The sequence below is a fragment of the Nanorana parkeri genome, unplaced genomic scaffold (assembly GCF_000935625.1).
Source record: "Nanorana parkeri isolate BGI_ZX_2015 unplaced genomic scaffold, ASM93562v1 scaffold92, whole genome shotgun sequence".
NCBI classification, from domain to species: Eukaryota; Metazoa; Chordata; class Amphibia; order Anura; family Dicroglossidae; genus Nanorana; species Nanorana parkeri.
In genome coordinates, this window is record NW_017306360.1 from 1843477 (window position 1) to 1869317 (window position 25841).

At 44.9% G+C, this 25841-nt stretch overlaps 1 protein-coding gene across 2 annotated transcripts in view; it reads left to right on the plus strand.

Annotated features, from left to right (window-relative positions):
• PNKD (paroxysmal nonkinesigenic dyskinesia) overlaps positions 1 to 25841 on the plus strand; it is an 84685-nt gene that overhangs the window by 46454 nt on the left and 12390 nt on the right. For both annotated transcript variants that reach the window (XM_018552564.1, XM_018552565.1), the window contains exons 3-6: positions 5351 to 5463; positions 16530 to 16588; positions 20146 to 20238; positions 21944 to 22107. In XM_018552564.1, coding sequence (XP_018408066.1) covers positions 5351 to 5463; positions 16530 to 16588; positions 20146 to 20238; positions 21944 to 22107 — 429 coding nt within the window. The remainder of the gene's footprint in view (positions 1 to 5350; positions 5464 to 16529; positions 16589 to 20145; positions 20239 to 21943; positions 22108 to 25841) is intronic.

The window sequence follows — 25841 nt, forward strand, 5'->3', positions numbered from 1 at the left end:
TCAGATCAAGGTATGTATGGGTCTTTGTTAGGGGGGGGGGGATGAGTTAAGTTGACCATACACTGGTAAAATTTTGGCCAAATCCTCATTCAAAATCCAACCAGTATGTGGCCCAGTTGGCCCCCTTCTTTTGCAATTTACTTTTGTCGAAAGAGCCGGTCTGAATTTTTAGGCCCAGCGGTGGGGATTCAACAGCGTGAATGGGGGAATTGAGTGTTTGGGGGTTTTTTCCTCAAAAGATCAGTGTATGGCCAGTCTTGGTCTGGGGAAGGGGGCAAAAGGGATAATTATACTTTTGTTTAAACATGTACTGATCCTTTAATCTGCTCACATAATATAAACCCAATTATATTTCTGAAAAGCCTTTGCAGTTTGGCTTCTGAGGATTTAGAAATATAATTGCAGAGAGAATAGCCTGCACGGTTCCCTTTAGCGCTGTACAATTATAAAAAGGAGGCTTTCAGAGTCTTTGGCTCTGGTAAGCCGTTAGTCATACTCACAGCGGAAGCCTTAAAAATGTGGAGTCATGTTTACATTGCAAAAGTTCTAACTGTGAGATCTGTGGACAGCCGAGCGGGCAACGTGTACGGGGTAAACAATCGAGATGTGAATGTGCATTGTGTGGGGTTCCGCAGTGCCAGTCATGTACAAGTAGGAGGCAAACATTTGCATTTGAAACAATGTCATTTTGTTTTTTTGGAAACTGGAGAGTTTTCCGTGGCTGATGATTAACTAAAATGCAAGATAATGATCATAGATAAGGACACACAGCACTTGGAACAAGAAAACTTTATCATTCATTCTGTCCACAGCTTATTTAATATGAAGAAAAAGTAAAGAATGCGGAAGCCTCGGGCGGCCAATTAGAAGTTTTTTAAATTGTAACATTTTATTAGATGCTTCATACAGACAGCCAAAGGCTTATCTCGGGGGTGTAGTAATTTGAAAGGTGTGTGTGTGTAGCACCAACATTTACTGTTGCATGTTCATTTTAGCATCATTGGGCTCTCATGTTGGAGCCATACAGCTCAAAGCGGACTTTGGGTCCATGGTGACATTTTTTGATGACCATCTGCATCACAAAACCAAGGACTGTAGCAAGGAGGTCTTGTGAATAAAGACTGCAATGCATATAAGAAGCCTACAGATGCTTGAATCCATGGACTCTACAAGGATCTAAAATCTCAATTATTGCTGGGACTGAACTCGGCTCTGCCCAAAAAGAAGGCAGAAAGAGGACAAATGAATAGTCACCGGTATTGCCTATGACCTCCCTGCAGCTAATCTTTTCCCTATTACTGACTTACCAGAGGTGTGTTCAGTTCCTTAGCCAAGGGCCAAGTAGCAATTCTGCAGCACTTCAGTTCACTGCAGCAGCTTCACTGAGCGTTTCGGCAGCACAGTGCTAAGCAAAATGGCGGAGGATAATATTTTTGACTGATAAATACTGTTTATTATCATATTTGGTGTGCTCGTCCACTAAAACATTAAATTTGTAGAATCCCACACTGCATTGATTTCCTTCATCGGGGTTCAGGCACCTTTCTCCAGTGAGGCCAGGTGTGCCCACAGTTAAAATGGCAGCTGGTGCTCTTTCCCCACCTTCTCTGTCATACTCTGAGCACTGCATCCACATTCACTCCCCCTGCAATTGCTAAGTTAGTGCTGAGCGCTGACTTGCAGCACAATGTTCAGCGGCGGTGTTTTGCTAACTCCGCACTTGCAGCGGCTAAGCAACTGAACACTCCTCTTGTCTTTTTCTGCCAGGTACAGCTTCCTCTCCAGGACAGTGAGCAGAACAATAGTGATGTTAGTTACCAAATCTCACTCCAAAATATGGTGAGACTGGCAGACAGAGGCCGCAGCGCCTTAGATCTTACAGGGCAGATATACTGCACGTTTTATGAGCAGGGCCAGATTTACTCTCTGCTGCCCCAAGGCCAGGTTCATTTTCACAAAGCAGAGCCAAATGTAGAAAACTACCCGCCTGGCGCCTGGAACTGCATGTCCTGGGCATCGGGAGATAGGAATTCCACACCCCTGCTGCCCCGAGGCCGGGCCTTGGTTGGCCTTGTGGGAAATCCGGCCCTGGCTATGGGGTTGTAGGCCAGGTGTGCCTAGGCCTGCTTGCATACCAGGAAATGTACTGCTATTTTTCAAGCATTCCAGACAAAAGGTAAATATTTCTGGGTATTGCTTATACACAATTAAACTTTCTAGATTTTCCCGATAACATAGCAAATCTTTCCTTTTTTGAGTTCAGGTCCAGTTTAAAGGCACAGTCTGCTTTTTGGAAATGTTTTGTAAATGAACCAGCAGTGATGAAATAAAAATTGTGTATACTTTGAGGCCTGCAGTGCAGTACACCTCCAATCAATGTATCATAAGTGCAATGCAAAGGCCCCCAGTCCGAGGTCCTTACAGTGGTACACGCCTTTGTGTTATGGAGCTGGAGCCAGTGCTGAATGGACTACAACTGCACTGACGTTTTCACTCTGTTGGCAGCATGCTCTTTGGTGGGAGGTGGGACATGTAGTATTTTCATTTAATTAATCTTGGTGAATGGACTACACAGCTGTGCTGAATACAAACAATAACAACCATCTACATTAAGAAACGCCCTGTGATTTTAGGTAAGAAGGGATCGGTTTGGGTTTAGTGTGTATGCAAGCATGCTTCATGGTATACCCTACATAAGGGTGTAACATGAAGCATGATTTAATAAGTGGACTATGCCTTTAAGGGTAAACACAGCTGGGACTAAATTTTCACATTTTAAATGTTTTGGGAACCCCGGGTGCTGTGACCCAACCAAAAAAAACTTTCTCCATCCCAAACAGAGATTTATTCCTCTTGTATGCTTTATAAATTCAATAGGGAAAAGTGTGTCCCTTTTGACTGCAGCAGGTGGGTGGATTTGGGAACTCGGGTACAGAGATTTATTAAAAGAGATCTAAAAAACTGGAGGTCCATCGCTTTCCTTCCAGATTGATGCCTCCATTTTCTAAACTCAGTTTAGGCTTTCACTGGCCTTTCACTCTCACCAGCAGTGATGTATTTCCCCCCCCCAATATCCCAGATGATGGATGTCATGTGACTGCAGAAGATGATCATGTCTGTGTCCAGAACGTCGTCTATATAACTTCACACTCTCATTGCATATTTTCCACTATCTACCCTGTGACCCCCCCTGACGAGGCTGTGGGAGCTACACTGATTTTACTTACACTGCAGATTAAGATTAATGACCACTTCTGCTTTATGTACAAAACGAGGAAGAAGAAAGTTGATAAACTTTATCTCTTATGTAAAGAGGTTTTATTTATTTTAACATGGTCAGGACTAAAAACAAAATACCGTTTTTAAAGAAGAATCTTTGAATAATCTGCTAAATATAAAATATTCAATACTTTTTACAGTAAACTCCATAACACAGACTAGAGGCCACCACCTAAAATTGGTGAAGAAAAGATTTAATCACAAGGGCCGTAGGGGCTTCTTCTCAGTTAGAGTGGTTAGGGTCTGGAACTCTCTGCCACAAACAGTGGTATCGGCTATGGAATCATTCAAAAAGTATTTAGACAACTTCCTCAGAGACCATAGCATAAAGGGGTACAGGTACCCTTAAAAACAAGATCACACAGGGACTCGTACACACACATGCAGAATCGCATACATACACACAAGGGTTGAACGTGATGGACCTGTGTCTTTATTCAACCTCAAATACTATGTAACTATGTAACCCATCTCTTGTAGCATGCCTGTGGTCTCTGACCATCTCTTGTAGCATGCCTGTGGTCTCTGACCATCTCTTGTAGCATGCCTGTGGTCTCTGACCATCTCTTGTAGCTCTCTGGCCATGTCAGGAGCCAAACGTTGGCCACTACTGGTCTAAGCCTTCCCCACTTTAAAAAAAAAAAAAAGAGTTTTGGTAAAGTGTTGGCTTCAGATACGCTTAAACCTATTTCCGAGATAAAACTGAAGTATAAAGTATTCCTCTTCCCCCTTCCCAACCCCCTCTCCGGAGGCCCTTCCCTATTGACTTCTGTTCTATGTGGAACAAAACCAGTTTCTTATTGCTTCTACTAAACCTTTTTTTTACCTCCCCCTTTCTTCTTATGACTCCTGACGCAGATTAATAACGTTAAACAAACTCCCTTTTCATTTAAATCTTTTTCTTTCTCATTTTTTTTTTTTGCGAGTCCTCTCCATTGAACCCTTTATGCAGTATAACACTGCCGGTATGTAATCTCTCCATCTACTGTATATAAGCTGCACTGTCAACCCCTCTCCCAAAGTCAACATTAGATGTTGAAATTCTGCTTTTTGGTAACGTGCCATGGGCTGTGGAATTCTAATTGGACAACATGGCAGAGTCTGAACATTTGGCATTGGCTTTCCTGTATTGCCTTCCTTGTATCTGTCTCTGGAAACCTTCTATGCAAATATTGAAATGGAAAGTTACCAAAAGCGAAACAGTCTAAAGCCTGGCTCACTGTACCTAAATCCTCCTTATGTTTCTCCAATGGCAATGTTTCTCCAATGGCAAGAGGTCTGGATGTCCTTCAAAACTAGGGGGGGCTGCCTTGAAAGGGTTTCCCCTAAAAATGGTGGCGCTTTCAATGTACTGGTGCCTGATGCTGGTTGGAGCAGGGGGCTCTTTCGGATGGCTGAAGCCCAAGAAGAAGTGTCTGTGTTGAGGGGGCGATGAAAACCCCAACTGCTCCCTCACCCCAAGTGTGCAGGTAGGGCGTAACGTCTACATCCACATGAAAATGGAGCCTGTTGCTCCCATAGTTCACTCAGTGAAGTAGACCCCTTCTGCTCATTGCCCCCAGACTCTCGTAAAGAAGTGATGGGATTCCATCTGGGTAAATGTTTTAAAGCCCAACTTTGTGCCACATAAAATATTCATTGGGTGTGGGCATGCCTTTTGATGTCACCACTTCCAATGTAGGTTTGCTGTTTTGGCATTGTGCATGATGACATCAGTGAGGAGGGGCAGCCGCATGACTGTTAAGGAGGGGTAGCGTCAGGGATCCGATTGCTTAACGTGGAGGAGGGAGCCTGAGGTACCATGGAGTAAGGCAAGTACTGCACTCAGTCAAGGCACCTCTAGACCATATGAGCAGTATATACAATGTATGGTTGGGTGGGGGCTTATTTGGGCTTAATTGGTACAAGTGCAGGGGCCAAGCATCACCCAATTTAAACTAACCTAATACATTCATGAATACTAAATTCAAGCTCATTGTCTATCTTGTTTCTACTAAAATGACAGGGGCACTTTCATTGCGAGACCATGAATAATTAATGTAATCTCTATATTCTGTCTTTTTTTCTTAAGGTGTGAAAGTGGTTCCCATCCCCGTCCTATCCGATAACTACAGCTACCTTGTCATTGACACTACGTCCAGCCAGGCAGTGGCTGTGGACCCCTCAGATCCCGTTGCTGTACAGGTAAGTCACCAAACACTCTCCATATTTATACTTGTAGTAGATGCAGCTTGACCATGTCCCAAGTGGTTGCATTGTTAATTTTGAGTCGCCTCTCTGAGTTCTTTTCGATGTTGGCAAATTTTTTGTGTGAAAGCAGATCTACAGTTTGAAACTTGTAATACAGACCACTCACTGCTGCTCTCTTCTTGTGCAGGGTGACTGGTCTTGTCTCCACCCCCTCCTGTAATAAAGACCGGTTACTGCTGCTCTCACTCCTTGTGCAGAGTGACTAGTCTTGTTTCCGCCCACTCCTGTAGTTTCCAGTAGTGGGTGGGGCCTGCTGGGTCCCTCCCACAGCTCTGCTCTGCACAGGCTATGTAAAGCACATTGATGATGTACTGTTACTTTGTTGCAAGGTGATATCTGGGTTTGTAAAGGCATTTGGTGTATACAAAGTGGATTTACAGGATATCCTTTGTGGCTATTGAGGAATGTATTTAATTGAAAGTTTCAGTGCCCAGAGTTCAGCTTGACGCTTACTGTTAGGTAAAGGATATTGTACTTTTAGTAAGCGCCTACTTTGAGTTATTATTGCCGTGTTTCCTTTAAAATTATTTTTCAATGATTTGTTTTCCATATTTTTTTTAAAGGGAACTATGTGTAGAAATTGGACCCCAGCTCTCAGTGGCTCATTGGAATATCTCTGCTGAAAGAGACCCTTTCACTTTGCATATTTCCCGTTAGGCCGCCCAGGTCGAAGCACCGATACATGGGGGATGGGGAGAACATTTTGCAATAGATTTACAAAAAATACTTTGCTTAAAGTGACATTAAACCCTCAGATTTTGTAACATAAAACAATACTGTAATGTGCGCCTTACTGTAATCCATGGTTGTTTCCCTTCTCTTTGCTGCTCTTCCTTTTAAATCTGTATCTGTTCTCATGCTGGGCAGAACTTCTGTTTTGCAGCAGACTGCCTTGTCTCTGGAATGGATACATGGTGTCTGTGTGTAGGTTTGCAACCTGAGCCAGCACTACAGGAAGAGGCACTCGGCTGCAAAGGGAAGTTCTCCCCCAGCATGAGAAGACATGAGGATTTAAAAGGAAGAGCAGCAAAGAGAAGGGAAACTACCATGGATTACAGTAAAGCGCACATTACAGTATTGGTTTATGTTAAAAAATCTGAGGGTTTAATATCACTTTAAATGTACTGAGGCAAAACTCTTTGTTTTTAGATAGTGTGGGGAAGGGTTAAACCTTCTGTTGGGTTTTTATAGCTGTCTGCACCCCCTTTGGGAAGACTCTCCCAATGGTTTGTGCTGATGACCGTTGTCATGGAGAAAGAAAAATATGTGAAAATCCAACACTTTAGAGTTGTCTGCAGAAATAACGATAAGGTGAAATCTTCCGATGGGGTCACTTGTCTAAGAGGGAGATTTGGGAGATTTTCTCTAGCTTTCTGTTGCTTCTCTGAGGCAGAAAGTGAAGGGAAAAAAATGGGAAAAAAGAATAGACCATCATGGGTTTTAGTCCTCCTGCTTTATCCAAAATTAAAAAAAAGTGATTTTCGGTGTGCCGATTAGAGCATAAAGGGACACTAAATAAAGGACAGCGAATAACACGGAAAGTATTTTCTCCAGGCGGTGATGTATTTGGGTACCAGGGGAGTAATATCACTCGCTGCATCTGTTTGTCCCTCCCTGCCCTTTGCTTGGCTAGCGTGGGTCGAGCCCAGGTTAGGTGCTCTCTGCGGGGCTGCAAGTTGGGTTTGGGTGAGATCCAGACAGGGATCTCTCTGTATTATCTCGTCAATCCCGGGATTGGAAAACAATAGAGTTCAAAGCCCAGCACTCGGAAAATGTCACGCCGCTTCAAAAAAAGGGGAAAGTGAGGGGCTTTGTTTCCAGCGGGCGCTTAAAGGAATCTGTATTGTTCCAGCAAATTGTTTTAACTCATTGAGAGAAAGAAGAGATTGTTTTACTTGGCCACTGGGGAGCTCTGTAAGAGATGTATTAACAGAGTCTTGGGTTCGATTTCTAAATGGACACATAACATAACTGCCTCTGAAAAAAAATATAATTTTCTTGAGGAGCCCATGGCACACTGTGGCGTGCCAAGGGCAACTTACCAGCAACTGGGAAGACTTTTTTTTTCCATCTTGATTTAAACCTGAAGTCAAAAAGTCAAGATATGCTATGTTATAGGGAACATCTAGAAATGGTAATTGTGCCTTAACAGTACCTTGTTTCTTTACATCCTTCCTGTGCCTCATAGCTGTATATCTGCAGTGCGAGATCATCTAAGGCAGGAGTGTCAAACTCTATTTTAATCGTGGGCCGCATCAACATTATGGTTGCCCTCAAAGGGCCTGTAAGACTATATAAATGTATCTAATCTTTATCATAATTGCCTCTGCATTCAATTTCACTGGTTTTAGTAATAACTTGATACCTAGATCTGAAAGTAGAAGTCTAGGAAATGGCCTGGTGGGCCAGATTCGGCCCCTGGGCCTTGAGTTTGACACGTGATCTAAGGCATTGTTGCCTCTCATTGCGAGTCTCACCAGATTTGGTGATGTCACTACTGTGCCACTAACGACTTGCAGTGCCCGGATCTCTCTGCTTCATTCATTGTGTGGATCTGTGCTTCCTTTACCTTTTTTTTAAATATCTTTCCATCTCTCATTAGATCCTGAGATTTGGTGATGTCCCTACTGTGCTGCTCACTGTTCTCCTTGCTGAAGGCAGCATAACCCTGCCTAGCAAGATAGCCACCTCCAGACAGACACATTGCAGAGCAAGGCATGACAGTCAGTAATAGGGAAAAGATCAGTTGCAGGGAGACCACAGGTAATACTGGTGACCAGTTCTTTGCCCTTTAACTGCCTTTTTTTGGACACTGCTTCCAAAGTTCAGGGTCCCTTTAATGACCACTGAGGCAATCTCATTGGAGAGTGGAATGGATTTTATGATGGCCTAGTCATAAAATGAGGTCCTAGTAACAACATGAAACTAAGTCAGAGAATGGCACAGAAGAGGCTTTCTTGCTAAATAAATGTAATAGCGGGCATCTTGTGGCATCTGTCCCATAGGCAGGACGTCCGGGTTCACGTTGACATGCTGGCTCATATTGCAGAGATTATATATATATATATATATATAATTATATATTCTAATTTAAAGCATTGTAAACGTGCTTCACATGAGCTACATAGGTCTGTGATTATTGCTGTGCAGGGGATGGAAGAACACTTGTCATTTTTTCATTCTCCCATCAGCTGTTTATGTGATACAGAGCGGAGTGTATTGTGCTCCGTAATAAGGAGCCTGAGCCGGTTCCTGGAAGAAAATCATAGAACGCCAAACTGAATCCATCCGCTGAAATTTAAACCCATTAATAATCTTTTTATAGCATTTGCAAAGTCGATAATACCCATTTCCCAGAAATGAGTGGGAATTGGAGCTGTGCAGGAGGCAGATTAGTGGTTTTTCATTCCCTTTCTCCGAATCGAGACTTAATGACTGCTAACGCAGATGCACGTGAATGGGGATTTTTATTTTTTTTTCCTCATTTATTTCCTTTTGTGGATACAATAAGAACAAAAAACGACTTAAACCTGAACTTGAAGCAGAACTGAAGTTAAAAAGTAAAAAATTATTGTCAGGCTCTTTTGCAATAAAACAAACTGACCTGCCCGCTGTGCATTGCCCATACACTGAAGTTGCATCATCCACGTCGGCCCACCGCGGCGGCCACGGACCCTGCACCCGGAGCAGAGGGGAGTATTTGCAGACTTCAGTTCAACTTCGATGGAGACACAAGATACAAATTAATGCAGCTCTGTAATCATTCATCCATCCTATTTTAAATACCGTTATTAACCCTTAGATTTCCCTTAGCTCCTTTCTTCCCCTACTCCCCATGACTATTGTTTTCCTGCCGTATTTATTTAGTTTTTTTCTAATTTTTCAACCACCATAATTTTAACCAGTAATATTTAAACTTAATTTCTCTTTTCTCTTGAATATCTTTGCAATAATTTGTACCAGAAGTTGAATTTTTGTATGATTTATAAACAGAGCAACTTATAGTGTGTGTGTGTATATGTATATATGTGTATATATATATGTGTGTGTGTGTGTGTGTGTGTGTGTGTAAAATATATATATATATAAATATATAATTTTAATTTGCTGTGCCCATTTGGGGAGATTTCACTTTGCTTCCTGCCCTGCAGACACAAAAGGAAGTGAAAGGAAAGCTCTCCAAACTGAGGGCAGATGTCCCCATTGGAATATTTCCCCTCACCATCTGTTCCGGGAACAACCTGAATAGAATAAGACACTTTTTAGGGACATTTGTAACTTTCATTGACCTCTGTTCACCCCAACCACGGTGCAATGTGCTCTGTTTATGAGCTCCGGCATCTGGGTTCTCAACAATTGGACTTTTCACAGGCATGTAAATATCTACCCAAAATTGTTTACTGATTCACAATGAAGGTATCGGTTTTGCGTTCTGCATGCTGTTGCCGTGTCATGGGACCATACACTCATCACAAGTCCTGATCAGCTGCCTTGTTGCTTGCAGAGCTAAGGTCCAGCCTCTGGTCAAATCTGACTTGGAACACATCTGCATGGAATTTGTACACTGAGTCTTTGTAAGGGCTTTGATGGCCCTAGAGGTAGATATAAACCTTAATTAGATGTCATTTTTAAATTTCATAAAACACTGTGGGAGGAATTTATCAAAACTGGAGCAAACATAATCTGGAGAAGATGCCCATGGCAACCAATCAGCATCTCTCTTCAGTTTGCTCAGGTAAGATTTGAAAATGAAAGAGAGATGCTGATTGGCCGCAGTGCAAATCTGCTCCAGTTTTTTTGATAAATTCCCCCCTGTGTATCATAAACAATGAATGTCCTTGTTCAGAAACTTCCTGTTTTAGGGTGGCACAATGTCCTGTCCCTGCCTCCCAGTTGTGCTTCTTGAGTTGTCACCCTGTCGCATGTTCTCCCGAATGGAGACTGTAAGGGTCTGATTTAACATCCGCAGGCATAGTCCACCATCATGAAACCCACCCTGGGACATTCCATGCAGCCATCGTTGGAGCAGCACTGAGATGCCACAAAGAATGTAAAAAAAAGAACACTATGCTTAATGGAGAACTATGGGGTCAGTGCTTTTCCCCATAGTTCTCCTAAGGGTCAAGGGAGGACAAACTAGCGTCCTCCAGTGACCCAAAGCTCAGTATACCGTGACCTACAGCTCGCAGTATACTGAGAGCGCCGCAGCCGAGACGGATCCCGACATTACTGTGTGGATCCACCCAGCTGCGTGATTGACAGCTGGCTCTGCCTATCTAGAGGCAGAGCCAGCTGTACCCGCCCCCTCCCCCGTTCGTTCCCCCAGTCAGCGCTGGAGGATCGGACAGGGGAGGGGGGGAAATCCCTGCAGGGAGCCATGAGTGACAGTCACGGCTCTCTGCAGGGACATGATCGAGAAGTGAGCGAGCGACGGTATGTGTACACTCAGTTCCCGATCTATTGAGCCGACGTGTGACAGTTTCACACGTTGGCTCGAACTATGAGGCTGAGTGATTTTCACTCACCTCATTGTTCTCCTTTTAAGCAAACAAAACATCTTTCAGTTGGGGTTTACATTAAAATTGTTAGGTCAAGTCAGAAAAGGTTTCCTTGTGTTGTGTGATTCTAGGATGATTTATCGCAATAATTAGAAGGTGCGTATATACAGAGTACAGCGTCTTGTAGCCTGCAGGGCAAAAACATGTTCGTACAGATGCTGCTGTTTGACAGTCTATATCTGCTGAATGTAACAAATTTACCATATAGCATGTACAAACTTGGAGATCTTGGAGTCTCCAGGTAGAATGACATTGTATCAAACATATTGCATCATGGAGTGCCATGGTTTATGTTGGTGCATACCAAATGTGTTTAAGTGGCACATACACCCATCAGCTTTTACATTATGACCACTAAGAGGTGAAGTGAATACCATTGATTATCTGGCTACAATGGCACCTGGAAGTGGGGGGGATATATTACAATGACACCTGGAAGTGCAGGGATATATTACAATGACACCTGGAAGTGCAGGGATATATTACAATGACACCTGGAAGTGCAGGGATATATTACAATGACACCTGGAAGTGCAGGGATATATTACAATGACACCTGGAAGTGCAGGGATATATTACAATGACACCTGGAAGTGCAGGGATATATTACAATGACACCTGGAAGTGCAGGGATATATTACAATGACACCTGGAAGTGCAGGGATATATTACAATGACACCTGGAAGTGCAGGGATATATTACAATGACACCTGGAAGTGCAGGGATATATTACAATGACACCTGGAAGTGCAGGGATATATTACAATGACACCTGGAAGTGCAGGGATATATTACAATGACACCTGGAAGTGCAGGGATATATTACAATGACACCTGGAAGTGCAGGGATATATTACAATGACACCTGGAAGTGCAGGGATATATTACAATGACACCTGGAAGTGCAGGGATATATTACAATGACACCTGGAAGTGCAGGGATATATTACAATGACACCTGGAAGTGCAGGGATATATTACAATGACACCTGGAAGTGCAGGGATATATTACAATGACACCTGGAAGTGCAGGGATATATTACAATGACACCTGGAAGTGCAGGGATATATTACAATGACACCTGGAAGTGCAGGGATATATTACAATGACACCTGGAAGTGCAGGGATATATTACAATGACACCTGGAAGTGCAGGGATATATTACAATGACACCTGGAAGTGCAGGGATATATTACAATGACACCTGGAAGTGCAGGGATATATTACAATGACACCTGGAAGTGCAGGGATATATTACAATGACACCTGGAAGTGCAGGGATATATTACAATGACACCTGGAAGTGCAGGGATATATTACAATGACACCTGGAAGTGCAGGGATATATTACAATGACACCTGGAAGTGCAGGGATATATTACAATGACACCTGGAAGTGGGGGGGATATGTTAGGCAGCGAGTGAACATTTTGTCCCTGAAGTTGATGTGTTGGAAGCAGAAAAAATGCAGAAAAGAAGGTGGCCTGGTCTGATGAATCTTGTTTTGTGTTACATCATGTGGGTGGGTGTTGCTTACCATGGGAAAAGATGGCACCAGGATAAACTATGGGAAGAAGACAAGCTGGCGAAGGCAGTGTGATGCTTTGGGCAATTGTTTTGCTGGGAAATCTTGGGTCCTGCCCTTCATGTGGATGTTACTTTTTGACGCGTACCACCGACCTAAACATATTTGCTGACCAAGTACACCTGTTGCATGGAAACGGTATTCCCTGATGGCAGTGGCCTCTTTCAGCAGGATAATGAGCCCTGACACACTGCAAAACAGATCAATACTGGTTTGAGGAACACAACCATGATTCTGAGGCGCTGACTTGGCCTCCAAATTGGCATCTGTGGGAGGAGCTGGAAAAACAAGTCAGCTCCATGGAGGTCTCGCTTCACAACATACAGGACTTAAAGGATCTGATGCCGATGACTTGGTGCCAGATACCACAGCACACCTTCAGAGGTCTGGTGGAGTCAATGGCTGGGCGGATCAGGAAAACTGGGACCTACTCAATATTCGGCAGGTGGTCATAATGTTAGGGCTGATCGGTGTATATGTAAGAAGTTATTGTAAATGTGGTCTATTTTATCAAAAAGATTTAATAGTTTTTGTCAACTGAAACTGCAGGTACATAAAAGTTGTGCTTGTTAACCTGCTGTTATGAGATTTGGGCAAAACTAATTGGAAAGCTGTCCCTGAGCTCCAGTCAGTGACTGCCTGGGCACAGATGATGCAGGCAGGAGGAAGTATTTCCTTAGTCTCCCTTCCCCAGTGATCACTCTGCTGCAGGCAGGAGGAAGTATTTCCTTAGTCTCCCTTCCCCAGTGATAACTCTGCTGCAGGCAGGAGGAATCATTTCCTCAGTCTTACCTGACCCCCCCCCCAGTAATCAGACTGCAACATTGTATCTACTTTTATAGTAAGTCACAAGGTGAGGGGCTGCATTTGTTAAGGCAGAAAATAACTGCACAGCCACGTAGATTTACACGATTGTGTTATCTCTGAGCCAACATCTCAGTCCAGGAAATAGATGTTGACCCTTGATGATGCCTGAACTAAGATGGTGCCGTCCTTCTAGAGAGAAAGGAAGATGAAGGCATTGCCAGGGGGAGTACTATTTCCGGGGAGAGAATACATTTCTGGAAGTGTTACACTTTAACATTACTTGGCAAACTGCACTTAACCCTAAAGTGGAGTTCCATTTAAAAAAACCTGACTGATCAGAAATGACAAAGTCCTCACATGTGTTGGCAGTTCTGGCCAATAAAACGCACAACCTGTATTTTCACTTTTATGGTTACACAGAGAATTGTCTCAATGTTCTTTTATTGTTTGCAATAACTTGCAGTTCTATCTTCACCTCCAGCAATTTTCTTGAAGCCATTCCCCCGGAGTTCCGGATTGCAATAATCCAGCGTCACGACGCAGCGTATTGTTGCGGGTTCTCTGAAGAGTCGGAGGATGAAAGCGTGATGAAATGTATCCTCCGCTGATCCATAATCTGGATATTTGTCTCATCCTATGGGGGGCTCCTTATCTGGAGGAAGTAGGGGACATCAGTAATTGACTCGGACCTGTTCCTGTCCTCTGATCTTCGCAGCAGCCCAGCGACTCCCGGCTCAGAGCGAGCTGCTGTTATTTTTGGACGGGACGTGGACAGCCTCTGCCTCCTCTCCCAGCTTTGTACTCCTTTATCCTCGCCGTTTAATCTGGATAAACACAGAGCTGGAGACAGCAGGAGCAGGAAGAGGCCTGCCACTGTGCAGCAGATGAAAGGCGGGCGAAGATAAATGGGGCAGGGGGGCCAGGGGCCACACAGAGGCTGCGATGATAGAAGACTGAGCATTAATGCAAAATAAAGAGGACTTGATGAATGTCTGGGGGGGTTCGCAGAAAAAATCTAGCGGAACTTAAAGGGAATATTTTTTCATGTCACTCATTCGGCTGTTGGCAGGCGGTGACAGGTTGGATTCTTGGCCCGGAGGGTCAATAAGAGTTGGCACCAGATCCAAGTTCACAGCAACAAAGGTTTAGTAGATTGTAGAGTAGCAGCTATGTGGTTCATATGGAACTGCATAGCTAGGTTGAAATTCAACTGTCCATTAAAGTTCAAAAGACACAAAATAACTAAAATAAGAAACAGCTATAGTCCCACAGCGGAGGAAGAGGAAGGCAAAAAATCCTTTTAAAATGTTCTCCAATTTGCTTCAACAGCACAAAGATCGACAAATTTATCAATAGCCACTCTATGGCCGAAGGTTGTGGACACCTTAACCTCACAGCTATATGAGTTTGTTGGACATCCCATTCAAAGACCATGGCCATGGCCATTAATATGGTGCTGGGCCCCCTTTTGTGGCCTCCACTTTTCTGGGAAGGCTTTCCACCAGATTTTGGAGTGCAGTCATGGGAATTTGTACCCTTTGGAAAAATAGAGCATTTGCGAGGTCAGATGCTGATGTTGGATGAGAAGACCTGGCCCACAATCTGTTCCAGTTCATCCCAAAGTGTTCAGTAGAGTTAAGGTCAGGGTTCTGGAAGGCCACCTAAATTCCTCCACACCAAACTTTTCCAATCATGTCCTTTTTATGGAGCGTAACTTCGGCAAGAAGACCTGGTTCACATTCTGTGTTCCAGTTCATCCCAAAGGTGTTCAGTAGGGTTGAGGTCAGGGCTCTGGCAGGCCACCTAAATTCCTCCACGCCAAATCATGTCATTATGTAGCGGGCTTTGTGCAAGGACACAGTCATGGTGGAACAGAAAAGGACCTTCACCACAATGTTGGAAGAGCACAATTGTCTAAAATGTCTTTGCATGCTGTAGCATTACCGGAACCCTTCACTAGAATAGCCTGAACTCAGTCATTTGGAGGGGTGTCCACAAAACTTTCACCATATAATGTATTTTGTGCATTTAGAAATGCATGTAGCTCTTTACTGCAACAATCTACACTTTGCCTATAGCTAGCACCTGTTGAAGTCTAGTCTACCTTTTTACAGCTCTCAATGTAAAGAACTATTTTCGTATGTGGAGGGTAAACATTTTTTTCCTTCGTGCAGAGAAGTGACCTTGCAACTTTTTTGCAATGACCTTTTGAGGGAACAACTTTTCACCGAGTTCACTCTATGAACCATTCATGTATTTATACGAGGTGTTCCTATCCCCTTAATCAGCTATTCTCAACTAAAGCATGGTCATGTGACTGTGCAGCACCGGCATCGTGGTTAGAGTAACATTGTTACATGTTCTTTTTGGACGGAGTTTTACTTAATAGTGCACCCGAGATGTTCGAGATGTGGTTAGGTTGTCATGAGCATTTTGAAGGGTGAGAGGTAGGTTGAAGGGTAATCCAAAACCCTCACGTAAGCAGAACCAGAGCCACGGTATATTGCTGGGATAGTTCAACACAAGGGTCCCCAAAATATTGCTGGGTAGGGTAAGCTGAGCCCCACAGGTACCACTTAAGACTGAAATATCACTCTTGGGTGGCGTGGTCCTTTAAATGATGGAGCGGAGGGCTGCAGAACATCAGTCTCGCTGCATGAGTATCGCCATCATAGATGGAAGAGGACTGTGAGACATGAAACATGATTTGACCACTTTTGGGCATCCATGTCTACAGTCATGTCCCTAAACACATTATTTGCTTTTGCCAGCCTTCCGAATTTAGCCCATTGAGCAGGGTGGGTATGAGTTATGCAGCCATGTTGGTGTATTGGGGGGGAGGGCAAATAATAGCAATTGGTTATGGTTTTCCGACTTCTCCAGCTTTTCTCTCCCTTGGATGCCTTTTGTCAATGGTGTCTCTTGATCCATTGTAACCATGTGAACCTGACCTAAGCATTCAAGAACTGAACACAAATTATTTCTAAGACAACTTTTCCACCAGACAGTCTTTTAGTAACTTTGTAACTTTTTTTTTTTCTTTTCAGGCATACCTGGACCGAGAAGGTGTCACCCTAGAAGCAATACTTTGTACTCATAAACACTGGTATGTACCATCTCTGACTCTCTATTACTCTATATTACTAAAGCTGTATCTTTCTTTGCAATGATCCCGAGCTATCCCGACATGAAGTTCCTTGTTCAGACACTTCCTGTTAGGGGCAGAACGTTGTCAGCCAATATCTCCCAATTGTGCTTCTGTGTTGCCACCTTGTCACACTGGCTTCCATTGGAGACAAGTGTTTGCTAAACACATGACACAGGCATGATCCACTATTGTCTCCATCATGAAACCCATAGGCCATGCAGCCATCACGGGAGTGCATATAGACAGGACGTGGCTGCAAAAGAGTCTGAAGGAGATCAGAAACACTGAGAAGGAACAAAGTAGGACAAAAGCTGAAAACAACGATTTTTATGAAAAAAAGTTTTTGTTTGATACGCAGTGAACACATCAAAACCTAAGGCCATGCAGTTAGTTTACAAAGCCCAGGTGAACGTTCAGTTTAAACCAGTTGAAGGCATTCCAGGTGCATCAAAACTAAAAGCATTCAACGTTAAGCAGCTCATTTTCTTTAGAACACAGCCTGAGTAGAAAAGCCTGTCCACTGCCAGCATGCTGTAGAGGAGGACTCATGTTCTCTGTGTGGAAGCAATGGTCTCTCTACAGAGGTCCATATATACCCCCCTTGTTAATGTAAGCTCTGCAGTCAGAAAAGCTTATGATCCATACTGATTGGAGAGCTCTAGCTCTGACTCAGCAGAGGGTTGAGTACGTAGGGTGGTACTTGGATATCAATAAGAGTCAGAGGCGTAGGTGCTGATGTTACTCAAGTGTTCCACCTGCTAGGCAACTCCATGTCCTGGTGAAATTTCCTTTGGCTCCATAAAGACATGGTCTGATGGGTTTGGCTTGGAGGAACTCAAGTGTCCTGAACAGAGCCTTGACCTCAACCGTACTGAACATCTTTGGCGTGAATTGGAACAGACCAATGTAGGGCCAGGTCTTCTCATCTAACATCACTAACTGATTACAAAAATGTTTTTTTTTCTTGACTGAATGGGCACAAATCCCCACAATCTATCCCTAAAATCTTATAGAAAGCCTTCCCAGATGAGTTGTAGCTGCAAAGGTGGGGACAACACCATATCAATAACCATAGTTTTGGAATGGGATGCCCAACAAGCTCATACGGGGTTGATGGCCAGGTGTCAACTTTTGACCATCTAGTGGTATGATGATCAATAGTTTGTTTACACTTTGGCCATCGCCCCTATATGAGCTTGTTGGACATCACGTGATGGCTGCACAGCTATAAAGTAAAGGCTCGTAGACGAGGGGTATAGATTGCTACAGGTGGACAAAACATCCTTGACTTCCACTTTAACATCTTCTACGCCTGAGCACTCCTGAGCCGACCTATTTTTACTTCCATCGTCATATCATCTCTTCCTCCACAGACATTAAATTGTCACTCTGACCTTTTAAATCCATCAAGCGCAACTCCTGCAATTAATGCTAGAGTGTCATTGTGTTCTGCTGCTGGCAGGGTAACCGTCAATCACGACCTTCCACAAAAAGTGCATTAGTTTTGGGCTGTAATTATTATTTTTATATTAAATCCTGCCCTGAGGTGTTGAAGGCAAGAACCGGAAAGTCCTGTTGTTCTTCTTAATTTGCCCTCAGCGTGTTCAAAGTAATGGGAAATTATGTCACTTTGCGAACGTGTATTACATCTATGGAGATGGCCTCCTACACACATCAACCTACAGGCTTGTGGATGCACATAGCTTTCTTATACTTCCTTGCCCAACCCCAGGAGCCAATTAAAAAGTTGCTGCCGCCCGTCCCTTTTCAGGCGTGTCTGTCTTGCCTCCAACCGGGGGCAACCTTTTACTTGGCTCCAGGGATATTTGTTAGTCCAATATGAAAGGTATATTCGCATACTACAATACTCTGTTTTGTTTTTGTTTATATATATATATAATTAGGTGGCCATCTCTGGAACTGTAAATGAAAAGTGTGTTCTTTAAAGACCTCTGCAACGGGCATTTAAAGGAATCTGAATCTCCAGTCTTATTTTAGCTTCTGTTTGAGCTATACATTCACTTAAAGGAGAACTATGGATGAAGTGTTTTTCCCCATAGTTCTCCTAAGAGTCACAGGAGGACATAAACTAGCATCCTCCCGTGACCCAAAGCTCAGTATATGTCAAGCTACAGCTCGCGGTATACTGAGAGCGCCGAAGCTGAGACAGATCCCGGCATTACTGTCTGGATCCACTCAGCTGCGTGAGTGACACCTGGCTCTGCCTATCTAGAGGCAGAGCCAGCTGTGCCAGCCCCCTCCCCCGTCCGTTCCGCCAGTCAGCGCTCGAGGATCGGACAGGGGAGGGGGGAATCCCTGCGGGGGGGCTTGAGGGACACTGCCTATCTAGAGGCAGAGCCAGCTGTGCCAGCCCCCTCCCCCGTCCGTTCCGCCAGTCAGCGCTCGAGGATCGGACAGGGGAGGGGGGAATCCCTGCGGGGAGCCTTGAGTGACAGTCACGGCTCTCTGCAGGGATAGATCGAGAAGTGAGCGTGCGCCGGTATGTGTTCGTTCACTTCCCGATCTATTGAGCCGACGTGTGACAGTTCCGTTGTCACACGTCGGCTCGAACTATGCGGTTGAGTGAAAATCACCTCATAGTTCTCCTTTAATACTGCAGCCATTACTGTTAGGGATGTGTGCTCTTATTCTCTTCCTGTACAAACCTGGAGCTACAAGTTGGAGTATTTGGAAAGCACAATGATACCCAACTTCTTCGACTTGTATCCCTGAGTTTATGATTTACTATTCGCCTGTCCATACAATGACATGATTGCAAGATAAGACTGTAAAGCTGACCATATACTAGTAGATCAGCCTGTGACCTGAACGAAAAACTCAATCTGATTTGTCCATAACACCCCTTCCCCGCCAAGCTGCCCAAAAAGTGGTGCAGCTGATTGGAGGAGAATTTTCTGCCTGATCCCTTTTAGAGTTTCAGATTGAAGGATATCAGACTGGCGGCTGCTGATGGGGACCACCCATGAATCAAGAACCGGCTGAACTTTGCTGCATGTACGTCCAGCATTAGGCCTCTACGGCGGCTGACCTGCCCCCTGCCTGAGCTCAGGACTGTTGATGGACGCTCTCTCTGAGCTGGTACAGAGTAGAACTCGGAGTCTATAAAACCTTTTAGTTTCTTTGATGTAACCCTCACGTCGCCTTTGTTTATGACCGCTCGTCTCACCACTGAGCTCAGGCAGGAGATAGACTTTCCTACAGCCTGGCACTTATACTCAGACTGGGGGAGAATACACGTAAATAACTAAAAACACAGTTGTCCCGAAAAAAGGCAACTCTGTACTCTGTTTTAACAGTTTAAGAATGGAGACTTTGTGGCGCATGCCGGTTGGTGACTGGTTCTCTTTAAGGGTAAAACGTTTGTCAGGCTGTGCACAGGTTTAGGTTATAGAATTGCTGCGGTCGCTGTGTGTGTGTGTTTTATGGGACGCAGAATATCATCCATAGCTGTGTGATGTTACCCACAATGTTGTGTTCTCTCTTTCTGTCTGCAGGGATCATAGTGGAGGGAATAAATCTCTGAAGAAACTTCACAAGTCATGCCGGGTATTCGGGAGCTCCTGTGACGATATCCCAGAACTGACAAAGTACGTGAATCCTGGGGACGGATGGGATGCTGTGGGGGGGAGAGAGAGAAGATGTTAATTTTGCAATACAGGTTGATTAAAAATCCTAAAAATTCTTGCTTTTCCTCACACTCTGCAATTCCAATAATACACAATGATAGTGATATACCAACATTGTATATTAAAGGGAAACTCTGAGCAAATCTACAGATCTGCCCATGAAACCGTATCCAACCCTTAAACTATAACAAGCTATGCATGTGAAAGAGGGACTTTAATACAAACCTGCCCGGGGAATTCAGCGTTTTCCTGACAGGGCAGGTCTGACACATCCATCTTGCACAGCACCCGGTGCATGCGCATCCATTACACGGATCTCTGCCAAGTCCTTTGGTGTGTCTGTGCACAGGGCCGAATTTACTCTCTCTGCTGCCCCAAGGCCAGGTCCTCAATGTACCCGCCAAACCCCCCTCCCCCATGGAGAATGGCAGACCTGCAGGCTGCATACAAGTGATTTCGGCAACATCACCGAGATCACTTGTACATGTACAGAACAAGTGGCGGCTTCCCCGCTCTACATTTAGTTCTGCTTGCCCAAAGCAGGGCTAAATGTAGAAAACAACTACCCGCCCGGCGCTCAGAACTGCATGTCCCGGGCATCGGGAGTTAGGAATTTTACACCCCCTGCTGCCCCTCTACTCCCTGCTGCCCCGAGGCCGGGCCTTGTGGGAAATCCGGCCCTGTTTGTGCATGCATCAGACCCCATTGCACATGTGCAGATTGCTGGGATTCTCTGCCAGCTCTGGTATGGAACCTGGCAGAAACCGATTCTGGTCTGCACATGCGCAGGCACACTCTGTATGGGACCTGCAAGAGGCCCGTGGATGTGACAGTCAGGATGTCCTTTTATTCTATCAGGAGGTGGTGAGTGTTCGCTTTATAAATGGGGGAAGGTCCGCTTTAAGTGTTTTTAATCTTTTATTTTTTTATTTACCTTTTTGGTACTTCCACTGCTATCAGATCCAGAGATTCTGAAAATACAGCGTTATGGCCACTAGATGGAGCTGAAGAGCATACGAAAGAAGTGTTTTTTTCCGATATGCTATTCAGCTCCACCTTGTGGCCTTATTGCGGTATTGCATCATATTACATTCAACCTGAAAAGAAAATATAATAACAACGTTTGTTTTTGCCCCTGTTCGCACAGAACAAACGCTTTTACAGGGTGAATGGCTCTGCAAATTGTTTAATAGACCCCCATAATGAATGCACACACCATAATGCCTTAGACAATGTAAATGTGTCTAACAACAACTTTATTCCCCTAGGTTAAATAAATAATTTAAATGATCTATTTTTAGGTTTTCTAGTGTTCTGTGACCGCCATGTTTATTTTCTCACAATCTTCTCCATGAAGTGGATGTCAGTCCTGTTCTATTGCATTACACAGAACTATCATATTTCAGGCACTGGGAGCTGTAGGTGGGGAAATATTTTTGAGATGCAATTTGGACCTGTGGGGTGTTGAGAACGACCAATCTGATGATATTTAACAAAAAAATAAGGACATGATCTGAGTTTCGTGTTGGCTGGGTGGTCCCTGTGTGTGTTTTTGGGGGCATCATTTGACCAGATTTTGAGAGATCTCCAAAATGTAATAAATAATTACTTTGCTGGCTTTATTTATTGACCTTTTTTTTATTTTATTTTTTATTCTTTCCTACAGCCCACTCTCTGACCGGGATCAGCTCACCGTTGGGCGTCTGCAGTTTCAGGCCTACTTCACGCCCGGTCACACGGTTGGTCACATGATCTATGTGCTGGATGGCAAGTCTGGGGACGGACCGGACTGCCTGTTCTCTGGGGACCTCCTCTTCCTCGCTGGCTGCGGTAAGAAGGCGGAACGTGTCTTCTTCAATAGATAAAAGGGCAACCAAAAATTCTGAGGAATCCCTAAATTTATTAACATTTTTTTTTTTATTTGTAGCTTTTTCTCCTTTTGAGGCTCCTTCACACGAGAAAAGGCCGGCACGTACAGCTCCGTGCTGCGTGCACGGCACTATCGGGCAGCTCCCGGGAAGGACAGGTGCTGCGTGTGATTAGTACGCAGCCCCTCTCCTATATGGGAGTACGCGGCCATACGCTCACCTGCTTCTGCATGTCTGCGTGGGTGAGCGTACTCGTACGCTGACAGGATGGATCCTGTCTGCGTCCGAGCCGGCGCACCCGTACGGACCCGCACTTGAGGTGAGCGTAGGGGGGGGGGGCGTATGGCCGCATAGTCCCCTAGAGAAGGACAGGGGCTTCGTACTAATCACACGCAGCACCTGTCCTTCCCGGGAGCTGCCCGATACGGCCATGCACGGAGCTGTGCGTGCCTGCTGATTCCCGTGTAAATAAGGCCTTAGTCAGAGTAATGGCATTGGAACATTACTGGTATCTAAAAAGAGTCCGGGGGCTGCGAAGCAATACAAACAGTCCTTGTTTCAGACGTTCGGATTAGTAGGACATTAAAAAAAAAAGTCTGGTACACCTTTAAGAGAAGGCGGTGTGTTGTCTGTGAATCACCTGCGATCCGCGCCGGAAGGAAATGTCAGAAATAAAGATTTTTTACCCCTCGTTGGAGATAACGCTGATTGCATAAACACGCTCATCCCTCCATACCATGGCTCTCATTTCCTGTGCACAGCGGCTTGGAAAGCCTCCAGTCTGCTGCCTCTAAGGGGACCGTCCCGGGCAGCCGGCGGTGGAATCCATCTCATTTCCACCGATGGATGCGAATTCTGCAGAGAGGGATTGTAATAGAACCCAGAGGAGGCACCTCGTCAAAGAGGGGCCGCCATTGATGGCCTCCTCCTGAAAGTGCTAGTTGCATGGCTGTTATAGGCACTTCTCCCAGTGGAAGGCAGGCGGTCCTGGATGAAGCAGAGGGTGGTGCTGGCATGATCAGATCAGCACCGCTCTCTGCATTGATGAACGGTCAGCGTCAGCGGGCGGGTCCATGACTCCCTGCACTTACAGCTGGGTGTCATTCAACCCAGAAGACTGAGGATATCTAGTGGCAAAAAAGAGGTACTGCATGTTTGGTCTGGCTCGCTGACTCTAAGTGCGTCAGCAGGACAACCGGGCAACTAGTAGCTTCCTTTTGCCCCTAACTGTTCATTAAAGATGCATATATCAGGGGTAGCCAAAATCCGGTCCTCCAGCTGTGGTGGAACTACAAATCCCATGAGGCATTGCAAGATTCTCACAGACATAACTCCCACAGAGATAAACACTAAAAAAAATTTGTCTCTAGGGCAGGGGTAGGCAACCTCGGCACTCCAGATGTTGTGGAACTACAAGTCCCATGAGGCATAGCAAGATGCTAACAGCCGCAGGCTTGACTCCCAGGACCAGAAGCATAATGGGATTGGCAGCTTGAGCACGGCTGGAGTGTTGAGGTTGCTTTCCCCTGCGCAGCACCCTTTAGGCCCCTCCCACCAGCTACAATCTGCCTGCATTGCATAGAGAAGCACTAGACTCGGCCTGGTTCACACCAAATGCAGAGCAGATCTGCATGAGTTTCTGCACACGCAGTGCAGTGGGTTGTGCCGCGTTTTTGATGCATTCTGGGCCGTTTTTGTTAAAAAACACTTTTTTTAGTTTAACATGGGCTTTCAGTGCGTTCCAGGTGTTTTCATGCGTTTTTGATGCGTTTGCATGCGTTCCAGAGCAGGTAAAATAGGGCTTGCTGCAGTTTTTTCACCTGCTCTGGACCTACTCTGGAACTGCACACTGCGATGTGAACTGGAGCAAAAAATACCATTGGAATACATTGGACGCAGTTTTGATCCGGTCTGCAACTGATCTGATCTGCTCTGCCCTGCACCTGCTCCGCGCTTGGTGTGAACAAGACCTAAATGAAGCATATAATGAAAATTAGGGCTGTGGAAATTAAAGATTAGTTTCTCGATTAATCGTTAAACTTTTTAATCGATTTAAAATTATTTTGATCGCTAATGAAAACACTCCCCTCTCCACTGGCTGTCGGGAGTCCCGTCGGCGATCGGGTGAAGTCACGGACATCGATGTCACCGGACTCCTCCCCCCTTCCCTAAGTGGCTCCGTCGTTGACGGCAGTGATGTCGATGTCCGTGACGGCTAACTAAGGGAAGGGGGGGGGGGAGTCCGGTGACGTCTATGTCCGTTACGTCACCTGACTCCTCCCCCCTTCCCTTCGTTAGCCGACGGAGCCACTTGGGCCGGTGAGTTTGCCCAAGAAACTTTCTGCACGAGTGCCAGCCAAGAGGGGGGGGGATAAAGGCGGAACCAGGGGAGGCAAAATATAAACCGATTAAACTTCAGCTTGGATGTTGGATGTACGTTCTGCTACATGTGAATCTAATTTGGAATCAGAAGTGCAGAAAGTATCAAAGTGTTCATTTGGTTTCATTGTAACTAACTCCAGCAGTGATTGTCAGCTCCAGCGGTGCATCTCACAATAAAAGAGACCTTTTTAGACGTTAAAATAAAGCCGCGGCCGCTGCTTGCTGTTCTTTTCTCCATTCTTCAATGCCCCCCCTCCCCCCATACCCTGACTCGTTCTTCAACAATTCCAGTGCGCAGAGGCAATCTTTACCTTACATTCTGAGGTTTTAATGATACATTTCTCCTATCCTATATGTCTGATAACACCCGGGGGGCAGTTTAATAAAAATCCTGACTATGAGTTATTGGAAGGGTGCGCTAGAGAAGTCCTTACAAGTTTGTCTTTTTTGCTGCGGTTGCCATGGCGGCGGCTGAGCCCTCCCGCTGTGTGCTGACCCAGCTATTGTCAGACGAGAATAAAAAAAAAGAATGGGTTTGAAAAACCTCCGTGCTGCTTGTGAATGACTCTTCACATTCCTTATATTACATGGACAGGAGTGCAGAGTTTTCACTAAGATGGTTTCAAGACGCCCCCCAAAAAAATTGGAGGAATTCTTAGTAAAGTGATTGTGACAATGGAACGATGTCGGGTGCAGGTTTCGGCCGCAGAACTCCAGTGTTTCAGACATTTTCCTTTTGCGGGTGAAGTCTTTTTCATGGCTACTTTTTCCCTCTTATGATAACTGAGTGCAAGCGTTTCTTGTACTGGGAACATTGCGGCGATATTTGTCTGGCACCGCGGAGTTTGTCAAGGTGAAATTATCATTGTAGACTGAAGGCGAGCTGTAATCGGAGTCTGGTATACTTTATATGGTGTCATTGGCTAAAAATGTATATTTCACCTGTTATAAAAAATACATTTTTGATTTTTATCTCGCGCTCACTCTCTGTTACACTCATTCTCTTACTCTCTATTACTTTTTCTCTATTATTCTCACTCTCATTTGCTCTCTATTACTCTCGCTGACTATTACTTTCTCGCTTGCTCTCTATTCTATTATTCTCTCTCTCTCCCTTCTCTCTCTCTCTCTCTCCCTCTGTCACTCTCTCGCGCACTCTCTTCTCTCCTCTCCCTCTTATGCGCATGCGCTCTCTCTCTCTCCCCTCCCCCTCTCTCCTCTCCCTCTTATGCATGCGCTCTCTCTCTCTCTCTCTCTCTCTCTCTCTCTCTCTCATGTGCTCTCTCTCTCGCTCTCTCTCTCTCTCTCCTCCCT